This window comes from Oncorhynchus tshawytscha, linkage group LG33 (assembly GCF_018296145.1).
Source record: "Oncorhynchus tshawytscha isolate Ot180627B linkage group LG33, Otsh_v2.0, whole genome shotgun sequence".
Classification (NCBI taxonomy): Eukaryota; Metazoa; Chordata; class Actinopteri; order Salmoniformes; family Salmonidae; genus Oncorhynchus; species Oncorhynchus tshawytscha.
This window is the reverse complement of record NC_056461.1, coordinates 18,322,204-18,334,078: the sequence shown is the minus strand read 5'-3', so window position 1 is coordinate 18,334,078 and position 11,875 is coordinate 18,322,204. Positions and strand designations below refer to the sequence as shown.

Genomic DNA, 11,875 nt, shown 5'->3' with positions numbered 1-11,875 from the left:
CTGGGGTGTCATTTGGGAAGCATATATAAGATGGCTGTTAGTACCTTGTTGGGCAGCCTGTCCATTTAGGTAAACAGAGCCTGAGCTGAGCTCCGCCCTCTGAGCGTGGGGAAAAGTTAGGGTCATGACCTTTGACCCTTCATGGAGTACACCTGATTGGACAGCGTGACTGGGCTTGGGAGGGTCGGAGTAGAGGCTCACCTGGAGATAGAGACAACAGGGAAAAACAGGCGTCAAAAGTAATACATTTTATGAGCAAAATTATTACAAATATGATAAATGATAAGAGTTTCAAATCATTTTTGTTGTTGTTACATGCTGTGTAAACAACAGGTGTAGACTAACAGTGAAATGCTTATTTACAGGCATTTCCCAACAATGCAGAGAGAAAAAAAGACAAAAAAATAACACAATGAGTAATAATAACTTGGCTATACCAGTACCGAGTCACTGTGAAGGGTACCAGTACCGAGTCACTGTGAAGGGCTACAAGGTAATTTAGGTACTGGCAGCTTCATTAAATAGTACCTGCAAAACACCAGTTTCAATGTCAACAGTGAAGAGGCGACTAGGCAGAGTTGCAAAGAAAAAGCCATATCTCAGACTAGCCAATAAAAATAAAAGATTAAGATGGGCAAAAGAACACAGACATTGGACAGAGTAACTCTGCCTAAAAGCCCAGCATCCCGGAGTTGCCTCTACACTGTTGACATTGAGACTGGTGTTTTGCGGGTACAATTTAATGAAGCTGCCAGTTGAGGACTTGTGAGGCGTCTGTTTCTCAAACTAGATACTCTAATGTACTTGTCTTCTTGCTCAGTTGTGCACCGGGGCCTCCCACTCTTCTTTCTATTCTGGTTAGAGCCAGTTTGCACAGTTCTATAAAGGGAGTAGTACACAGCGCTGTTTAAGATCTACAGTTTCTTGGCAATTTCTCACATGGAATAGCCTTCATTTGTCAGAACAAGAATAGACAGATGAGTTTCAGACGAAAGTGCTTTGTTTCTGGCCATTTTGAGCCTGTAATCGAACCCACAAATGCTGATGCTCCAGATACTCAACTAGTCTAAAGAAGGCCAGTTTTATTGCTTCTTTAATCAGGACAACAGTTTTCAGCTGTGCTAGCATAATTGCAAAAGGGTTTTCTGATGATCAATTAGCCTTTTTAAATGATAAACTTGGAGTAGCTAACACAATGTGCCATTGGAACACAGGAGTGGTGGTTAATGATAATGGGCCTCTGTACACCTATATAGATATAGCTGCCGCTTCCAACTACAATAGTAATTTACCACATTATCAATGTCTACACTGTATTTCTGATCAATTTGACCATTTCAAATGGTCAAAAAAATGTGTTTCTCTTTCAATAACAAGGGCATTTCTAAGTTACCCCAAACATTTGAACAGTAGTGTACATATAGGTAGGGATAAAGCGACCTAGACAACAGGATAGATAATAAACAGTAACAGCAGCATATGTGATGAATAATATTCCCTCCAAGCTACGCACGTTTGCGGGCGTGCAGTACAGGTTAAAACAAGTTGAAATCAAGCCCTGCATGTTGATTTTCAAAAGTCTCATGGAATGTAGGCCTACATTGAACACCCCACATTGGCTGCTACTGTAGGCTGAATGACAGAACAGCTATTTCCATGTTAAAATGTTATGGGATGCATTTTCTCCATTGTTTTTGATGGTAGGCCACTCTGGTAGGCCAACATTATGATCAAATAGCCACAGTAGTCTACATGGCCACTGTTAAAAGAGTAACTTAAAGTAGGTACAGCCTCAGTGTTCACAGTAAACGCATGCTGGAAGTGGCACAGAATTTTCACAACGTTCAAGTTTGCGCTCGGCAGACCTGAAATTTGCTCAGCGCACCAAAGAATGTGAGGGAACATTGGTGATGAGTCAATTGGGTAACTATTTAGCTAACTATTTAGCAGTGTTATGGCTTGGGGGTAGAAGCTGTTCAGGGTCCTGTTGGTTCCAGACTTGGTGCACCGGTACCGCTTGCCGTGCGGTAGCAGAGAGAACAGTCCACGTCTTCTGAGACATAAAGCTGCAGGCAAGGATTTAAACACCAGTGGTGTTGTGGTCTCGGGACCTTTATAGCTATTCTATCTTGGAGGAGAGATGCTTCGCAATACAGGAAAGTCTGAGGTTATATGGGGTGGCGCTACCGTCTATGTGTGTTTAATGTATGCATCACATCCTCCATTTTGTGGAGAGGTTCCTATATTTCAACCCCTCTCGGCTCTACCTCGGTCTCAGGGTGATAGAACTGATATCGGGAGAGCATAGAAATAGAGCACATAGAACTGATCTACCCCTTCTTAGACTTGCCTTCAATGACCGTGACAGATCTATGACACACATGTATCTGTGCTTGTCGCAGCTTTAATTGTACAGGCAAACCTAGAAGCAGGTATTGGGACAAGGCTTGACAAAGGATTGAATTGGCCCTCCCAGCACATCGACACTGTTGTGTCTCCAGAGGGAGGAGGAGAGAGACAGATGGTAGTGTGTGTAAGGAGAGGTGGAGGAGGAGGGGGGTAAGCTAGAATTGAATTAGTATTAAGAGTAGACTCTTGTGCAGATGGAATAGTAGACGGCAGATAGGAACACCTACCTCTCTGTAAATTGCCTTTTAAAATCAGCGACTAGGCTATAACCAACAACTACGAGACAAGGTACTGTGAACGGCCAAGACTACGACAACAAACTGTCACTACCCTGTCCATCTGGAGCGGACACCCCTACAGGGCTCGGACATCAATGATGTCATTTCCTGCTTTCCTCCACTGCATCACGAGGGACAAAAAACAATGCACACGATTGTCCTAATGTGAACCGCAGGGTCATAGGACTGTACCCCATAGGACTCTACTTAGTGTGTGTCTAGTATTGGTGGTCAGAGAGCAATTAAGAACTATCAAGCAAATGGCCAAAAGCTAAGTGGGGTAGTTAACCCTCTTACCAAATAGGAACTTGGGATACACAAGCAGCGCTGAAAGAAGTTCTAGTCAGAATGCAGTAACGCAAGTTGCATCTTATTCTCTAGCTGTTTACTCGTCTTTCTACAACTCCCTTTCCATAACACACTTTGAGAGTCTAATTCCTTCATATGAATCACAATCTCACTGTGGCTCTTGGGAGGTGACGAGTAAAAGTCCGACAGCCACAGAGGCTGGTGTTTTTCCTCAGTAGGTAGTGTATTATACATGCGGGGCGTCCTCTGAAACAAGTAGTGTCCCGGATTGCACCCTATATAGTGCACTACTTTTGACCAGAAGCCAATGGGCCTTGGACAAAAGTAGGGCACTACCTAGGGAATAGAGAGCTATTCGGGAGGCAAACACAGGCTATGATCATACAGGTCACCTGAGGGGCCCTCTCCAGCATCTGCTTTGTGTTGTCTTTCATGTGGCCTGCATGTATTCAGATGCAGAGCAGAGAGGACTAAATAGAACCACTCCATCTGCCAGAGACAACAAATACACTTGATATATTGTGATCTCAAAGCCAGAACTGATCCCAAATCAGAGCGTACACTCTTAGACGCTTGATAAATACAGCCCCTGGCCCTTGAAGAGAAGCCTTGGTCTATAGCCAATTTCTCAATAGAAGTTTTGTAGCACATACAGTTATCGAGATGACACACTTGTGTGCTGACACAATGTTAGACACACACACACACACACACACACACACACACACACACACACACACACACACTGAGTACACAAAACATTAGGAACACCTTCCTAATATTCATTTGCACCCCCTTTGGCCCTCAGAACAGAATCAATTCATCAGGGCATGGACTCTACAAGGTGTTGAAAGCGTTCCACAGGGATGCTGGCCCATGTTGATTCCAATGCTTCCCACAGTGTCAAGTTGGCTGAATGTCCTTTGGGTGGTGGAACATCCTTGATACAGACGGGAAACTGTTGAGCTTGAAAAACACAGCAGCATTGCAGTTCTTGACACAAACCGGTGCACCTACTATCAAACCCCGTTCAAAGGCACTTATATTTTTTGTCTTACCCATTCACCCTCTGAATGGCACACATACACACTCCATGTCTCAGTTGTCTCGATTGCATTTTCAGCTGTTTGAAGCTGGTGTTCAAAACTGAAAGTAAGTCCCCATAGAACAGATCTACCACTTCTTAGACTTACTTTCAATGACAATGACAGATCTATAAGTCACATTTCTATGTGCATTCGGTCGGGTCGCCTGAAAAGTGACATATTGCCGCTTTAACAGGGGAGGTCAAGGGATCATAGCTTTCGACCTGGATTCGCCTGGTCAGTCTGCCATTGAAAAGAGCAGGTGTTCCTAATGTTTTTGCAAACTCAATGGACAGACCATATAGACTACCTTGGCTTCCAGACGCATCCGGTCAATAGTGTTCTCTGCCTCAGCATACTTGGTCAGCAGCCTGTTGTAGTCCTCCTAGAGAAAAGAGGGGGGAGGAGAGGGGGAGGGAGGAGAAGAGTGAACACTGTGAGCTGGACAGGAAGTGGAGAAGTACTACCCAGAGATAGTCAATCAGTGAATTTGTAAGTGAATTGGTGTCAGTGAGTCAGACACTTGAAAAGTCTGAGCATGCCAGAACGCTAAGGAATCAGAGTTAGTCTGAGCGTGTGCCCGTGGTGTCCTCCTGATCTCTGTGTATATACCTGCAGCTGCTGTACCAGAGTGCTGGCCTGTTGTGGGCATCTGAAATCCTCTGGCACCATAGAGTTCAGGGGCCCGTTGGGCGGAGAGGGGGATTGGGGTCCGTCTGTACTGCTCAGCAGCACCTCTCTCACTATGTCAGCAGGGGACTTAAACACCAGGGGGGGCTCCACTGACAGAGACCTCTTTCTGGGGGAGCCTTTGCTCTTGGGGGGGGTATAGCCGCTCTTAGGGAAGTGGACCCTGGGCTCTACCTTGGAGAAGTCTGGGGTGGGGTAGGTCAGTGGGCCTCTTCGGCCCTCGTCCATGTCAGGGTCATGACTCCTGGGTTGGGGTTTGGGGGGGCTCTCCCTGGGGGTCTGGTGGTTCCAGTCCTTGGTGCTGCTGTGAAGGGGGGACTGTGAGGGTACATGCCAGGATTTCTGAGAGGAACAAACCATGGCTTGTGGGGTGTCAGATAAGCTCTGGCTTATCTTCCTCGGATAGGGGTGTTGCCGATGGTTAACACCTGCCTCATCCTGTGGGCTCTCTCCACCCCACTCTTTTCTCTCGCTGAGTTGGTAAGATATCCCACACGCAGGAGAGATAGCTGCTGGGTAAGGGGAGGTCCTAGGCTTGAGATCCTCCCCCCCTGACTCAAGCGGCCAATGAGGCCTGGGGGCGTTGCTCATCCGACTGCTGCGGGATTCCGGAAGGCTCTCTGTGAAGGTGGGATCCTCCGGGAACGTCTCGGCTTCAATCCCTGGAGCATAGGCCAACTCCTCAGAGGAGAAGTGGAGGAGGTGAGGAAAGGTAGAACTGGGAGGGGAGGGGAGAGACTGGGGGGATGAACAGAGCAGGTCGGGAGGGAAAATTAGGTTTCCAGACACACTTGCTCCCAACCGTTCCCCCCCTCTGCTGTCACTCTCTGAGAGTTCACTAGTCTCCTCTATTTGTAGGTCGGCCCTATAACTGCCTACAGCACAGACCTCGCTCTCCTCCTTCCCCCACTCTCCTCCTCTGACAATAAGGCCCTGATCCCAGCCAGGCCCAGCCCCGGCTATGACAGGATATGCCATCATGTCAGTGTGCGCGTGTGGCTCGCTGTCCTCCTCCTCCTCTATCTCCTTCTCGTCCTCCGTCACGTCCAGCTGTCTGTCTCTCTCTGGGAGATGCTCCATCCGCTGCCTGTCGACCACGCAGCTCTTCTCCTGTTCAACCTTCTGCTGCTGCTGCTCCTCCTCCTCTTCCTCACTCCAGATCTCCATACTGTCCTTGTCCTCCAATACATCGTCAACTAACAGAGAAAGAGAGGGGGTATGGGAGAAGAGTGATGCATCCATCTCAGCGGTAACCGTGTTCATAAACTAGGTTATTTAATGAAATACCAATACACACACAGCATGGTCACCCCTGCTTGCAGACGTTAGGCGGCTTACGCCTTTGATGCTTCTGGCTCGGTTGAAATGTGATATTTTGCTAAAGAAGTTATTACATTGCCTGAGTCCCAAACGGCACCCTATTCCCTACATGGTGCATTACTTTTAACCAGAGCCTTACTGGCCATTGTTAGCAATAAAATTGTTGTGACATTGTTAGTACTGCATGTGTGACTCACAGAGTGAGAGCGCGTGCGTGTCCTCTCCAGGAGGCTCAGAGTCCTGCAGCTCACTCAGGTTATAACTCAGCTCCTCTAGAGGGTCTACCAGCCGCAGCCCACCTGCCCTACTGGGGGACAGGGGCCCCTCCAAGGCTCCAGAGTACTGGGGTGGATACTCCTCTCCCTCCTCCACTCCTCCCGGACCCACATCCTCCAAGGCCTCGTCCAGTCCTATGATCCCGTTCTCATCCATCTGGGTGTGGAAGCCCTCCTCCTCTTCTGCTTTCCTATCCCAACCTTCCTCATCCTCCTCTTCCTCTTCCCCCCAGTCCACCTCTGAGCCTATGGAGCTGAAGGGAGAGGGGCGTTGAGGAGCGGGGGTCCAGAACAAAATTCCTGCCCTTGTGCGTTGCCCTCTGGTCTCCATCCTCTCTCAGATCTGACCTCTGACCTCTAGCCAGGTCTGGTGTCACCCAGTATCCTGATTGGCTGCTCCTCTGAAGCCCACCTCCAAAGCCATGGCTTAGAATCTAGCCTACTGGCTGAAGGCCTATGTCCGTCTTATGGAAAGCTTTGTCACTTGGGACACTTGATACCCTGAAACCAAATGAGGTAACAATACAGGAATAGTGAGATAAATAACTTTGCGCAGATTCTGATACAACACATTTCAACTGCAAGCACACATATTCACGCACAAACACACACATTCACTTCAACATCTGGCGATTGGGAAAAGCCAAATGCAGCTCTCTACCGCATCCCTACCACTCTGTCGGATGGGACTTCACCACACCGCAAACAGCAGGCCATCTTTAAGGCAGTAACTAAGGCAGTCATTCATATGATGCAGAGCACAGATCACAGCGCTAATTAACTGTGACTAAAGAGTAAGGAAATGAACTGTCTGTCTCCACCCTCACACACAGCTGTTCCCTACTGTTAACATGGAAGCTTGCTCCTTCAATCTTTACATTTCATCATATTTACTATACGTATATAAAATAGAAATGGTTGCTTCATTCAAAGACAGATAACAAAAGGGGGAGACAAATTGCATGAATCAATTCCTAAATGTACAGTACTCTTAGAAGAAACAGGGTTAGTCTGTGCACATTAGATCACTAGGCTCACATTTTATAGCTCGGTTTTGATAGATTACACATAGCTTATTTAGGCTAACAATGGGAAAACAAACAGGCTTTTATCAAAAACAGGGAACATCGTGATCAACTATGTCCTGGATGTCATGGAATATGGGTGTGTAAAGTCTCTTCAGTCCTACTATAGAGCTCTGGGGTTGCTGTTAACCGTCCCCGTGGTAACCGACAACACCAACACAGAGAACAACAGGCCTCAAGGCTGCACTTCTCACCCCCACCTTCAGCCAAACAGCATTCAGAGCATGGACTCATGGACAAGGCAAAGAAGCTGGGAGTGAAGACAAATGAGAGACGTTTCTGGGGGTTCGCTGGGGAAGCTGACGAAGCCTCATCTGTACAAGAGACACTTGTTACCTCCTCACCATACCACAGTACTCTTCGATGCACTTCAAAGCACCTCACAAAGACACGCTGACATTCTACTTGGAAATGTGTTGTAGGAGGAACCATGGAACACCCAACAACAACAACAAAACGGGAAAACAAATGAGTTTTACAAGACACACAGACCCAGAAAGTGAAGCAGCAAGCTTAGACTTGCTTGTTACGAAAAGTGGCCACCGTGCATCTTGGTCCTCATCAATATGCCAGATTACCGAAAGCAGATTATTTGGAGAGTGCTGCTTCTAATCTGACACACGGACGCATATGCAGTGTGTTCTAACATACACACACCAGCTCATCTTTGTTGTGGAGGAAACAAACAGGACTCTCACTCTATGTGGAACAAGCAGCAGACTCATGGCTCCTCTGTCCTCCTTTCATACGCAAATGTATGGAGAGTCTCTCTCCGCGGAGAGGAGGCAGCTGGGCTGACGCACAACCCATCTAAACTGAGACAACAGGGAGAACACAAGCTCTTCAGGCAGACCTACAATTTAAGGGCATTTTTCACGGCTAATTTCAGCTCCGGGACTTGGTTCATCAGTGAACATCAAACTTACTTTGACGTAGCCTAGATGGAATGCATTCAACGCAAACAGTTTAGGCAGTCGATCTTAAAATAGGCCGATGAATTGAAAGCGAAGATCGCATCTTTGATAAATTCAGATTATGCACATCTTCACTCGTCATTACAGCCATATCACAGCCATTCGGTGGATGGTGAAGCATCAAGAATGGACTCACCTGTTGCTTAAATCCAAGCGGCGTGTGCATACAGTCCACGAGGCACTCCTAGATGAAAAAATGTGTCATAACCCTTGTTTTGTCACTGTAAAGTGTGCCGGTATAGTCAGTCTTCTGATTCAGAGGTAAACAAAACACAGACCCTGCTCAACTCCCACCTCAAAAAACAAGAACATTAAAGGAATAAAAACAGAACAAGTGTAGGTGTTTCGTTTCGTTATGTTCCTCGCTTCGTTAGGTTTCGTTATGTGGTCAGGCTGGGTTATTATACCCTGAGGGGCTCACCAACAGCTCACAGCCAGTCAGCCAGTCAGACGGACAGACAGCCAGACAGACAGGGCTGATCTGTTGAGCACACCCAGTAGTAGTCCTGCATCTCCAGAGAGCCCCACTGACAGCTAAACTAATCCCTGGGGTGCCAGTGGAGCTCTCTCTCTCTCTCTCTCTCTCTCTCTCTCTCTCTTGAGTCTGGGATAACGAGAGCTGCTAGGCTAATTAGCGCACCTGCCAGGCTCTCCTCTCTCAGACTCCCAGCCCTCCCTCCCAAAGCTGTCAGGACAGACGTCAACAGAGCCAAAAGCAACGTGTTTCAGTTTTGTTAAGGCTGAGGACCAGAGCATTCTGCCCATTCAGAGAATCTATCTGAAGCCTCCAGACTTCACCCACGCTGAGAGAGTCCAGTCCTATGAAGGTTGGCTAAGATGGCCTTACTAACTGACTAACAACGTAGGCTAATCTTCTTACAAGGCGAGGGGAGAGATAAGGACATGCAGACAGACACAGAGCTAGGAGAATAACAAACCAACCTGGGCCTAGTGCTGTGAATAGCCTTATGCTCACAGTTATAAGTTATAACTGAGCCAAACCAAAGTCAGGGGACCACGGAAGAGTTGCAAAATTCCCAAGTCTCCCAACTGCCTACCTACAAGACGTTCCATCCTGACAACATGCTATACCAGTTAGTCTACATCTAGTGAGTGGAAGACATGGTCCCACAACGGACTGCAAGTATGGGGAAAAAGACAGGGTTTCAGGGGTTCCTTGGGTCCATGATGGGGTAAAGCATCAACACAGAGACAGCCCAAAAACCCATCAGGCGTTTAACTTGTTCTTAAGTTATACCTGTGTAGTAGGCTAGTAGCATTAGTAATACATAGTAATTACAGTATATATTTTTATTAATAGTGCATAGCAATGGAGTTGAGGTTTTTTTTTGTCATTACTTAAGTGTACTAACACACACACACACAGTACTTTGGATTCAATCATTGAGATGAAGTACTCAGAAGTACTACTTTGTGACTTTGTTCAAGAATGCTCATTATTTGTGACAAGCACTAAACATTTACAAATTCTAAACTTACCTTGTGTTTATATCATCCAAGGCAGTTGAAGCAGAAATTCAGAGAGTCATCGAGATTGCAGCATTGGCAGACTTCAAATTAGCAGGCCTTGGTTGCCTTGAGAACCGCTTCCAAACCACAAAAAAAAGACGCATCCCAATGTCACCAAGCGATGCATTGCAAAACCACGACTTCACTCAATGCCACCCACTTTACCCGACTAAACAAAAACTATAGCTAGGTTCAGTTTCAATTCAGCCACCGGAGATACTATAGCAAAGAGTATACAGTACATTTTAAAAAGTGTGTAACAGTTAGGTAGCTAGCTAGCTTAGCTAGAAACTACTACTTTCTAGAGGATTGAACACACTGTCCAATGTTGTGTCTTAGCGCGATCCAAGTATTTTATCTACCTAATCAGTATACGAATTTCCATCACTTAAACTAAAAGTCATAAATGTGATCATGGCTCAATCACGGCTAAGGCAAATTAACTGGTTGATAATACCTGTGATCGTGGGCATTAACGTCAATCCACCAGGAAAAAGCGAGAGAGTATCCGTTGGCTAATAGTTCCATTCTCGGAGCGTGGCACTGATTTTCCTGGCGGAAAAGTTATTAAGAAACCAAACTGACGCCAAAAGCAAAGTAGCGATTGGTTCGCTGCATCACTTGGGGGAAGGACTTGGCTTGGACTGACGTTTCCAAAAAAATACACTGATATAAATTATTGACAGTACATTAATATGAAAATGTAGACAGAATAAAAAACAAGTGCACGTTCAGTGTGTCAGAGATCAACTCTATAGCCTCCCGAATAATTCTCAAAATGTAATAAGACTCGACTGATCAAGGGGGAGATAAAAGCATATTTAGTATAATTTTTATCCACATGAGGGCAGCATTTTCTTAGATTTCAACTCGATTTTAATACCGTCGATTATTGTTCCTCTAGATTGCGCTGTTAGACGATCTACAGCAGAACCTTCATGCATGTATGATTCTACATATTGTGTGATAACTGTATCTGCAGTTATTTTCCACATGAATGAAAACGCCCATTATTCCCACATATGTTGTAGTGAATTCGGAGGATTTGAACTCCGGTCCAACGACTGTCAAGTCAACACCTGAATAACTGATCCAATATCAACACTACAACTGAGACGCTTTATGATTATTGGCCCAAGTCTCCCCTATCCATGTGATCTAAAATGCAAAACTGACCCTAAATCAGCACTCAGAGTAACAGACAGACAAGCAGACAGATAGAGAATGAATCATAACAACAAGGTTGCAAAAAGTACCCAGGTCTTCCAGAGATCCTGGTTGGAGGAATCCTGATTTCCTGCTTGCTTATTCGCTGATTCTGGGAATTTTGCAACCAGGATTTCTGGAAAACCTGAAAATGTTGGGAAAGTTCCTGGAATTTTGCAACCCTAATAAAGTATTCTTGAATATGTATGATTCCTGTAACATCACGTGTTTGTGTATTGTCTGACTATATGGAACATTAGTAGCCTTGAATGTGAGTGTGTATGCCAGTATTTCTAATATTTCTATGTCATTGTTGTATTGTCATAAACTCACAGAGCACTGCCTAAGCACAAAGGCTTAGCAATAAAAAGACACAAACAGCCAGGCAGTTATTGTGCAGGTATCTTTACTGGAAAATTAAACACACTTTCTGTATAAATAGCATGGCTGTGTACAACACTTCTCATTAAACTGTACAAGAGGCAGGCAAATAGACAGACTGATAGGCAAATAAAGGCAAAAGAGGAGGCAATTCAAGAGCTTTACAGGGTAAAAAGCAATACGAACGCTAAAAGAATCATTTGCAGTCAATGGGGAGGCACGAGTGAGACAGGGAAAAAAACAGTAGTGACTATCAATGTATTCCATTGAGTAGCGCAGGTTTATGTGTTTAAGCTATGAGCAGAGGGGGGAGATAAATCAGAATGACCAGTC

At 45.7% G+C, this 11,875-nt stretch overlaps 1 protein-coding gene across 2 annotated transcripts in view; it reads right to left on the bottom strand.

Annotated features, from left to right (window-relative positions):
* akna (AT-hook transcription factor) overlaps positions 1 to 10,515 on the bottom strand; it is a 28,674-nt gene extending 18,159 nt beyond the window's left edge. Inside the window, exons 1-7 of one of the 2 annotated variants that reach the window (XM_024402443.2) lie at positions 10,413 to 10,515; positions 9,926 to 10,032; positions 8,562 to 8,609; positions 6,289 to 6,867; positions 4,694 to 5,967; positions 4,392 to 4,466; positions 45 to 201 (exon numbers count right to left, since the gene is read on the bottom strand). In XM_024402443.2, coding sequence (XP_024258211.1) covers positions 45 to 201; positions 4,392 to 4,466; positions 4,694 to 5,967; positions 6,289 to 6,697 — 1,915 coding nt within the window. In that variant the 5' untranslated portion in view covers positions 6,698 to 6,867; positions 8,562 to 8,609; positions 9,926 to 10,032; positions 10,413 to 10,515. The remainder of the gene's footprint in view (positions 1 to 44; positions 202 to 4,391; positions 4,467 to 4,693; positions 5,968 to 6,288; positions 6,868 to 8,561; positions 8,610 to 9,925; positions 10,033 to 10,412) is intronic. The other variant, XM_024402444.2, reaches the window with a different exon arrangement.
* Positions 10,516 to 11,875: the final 1,360 nt, after the last annotated feature.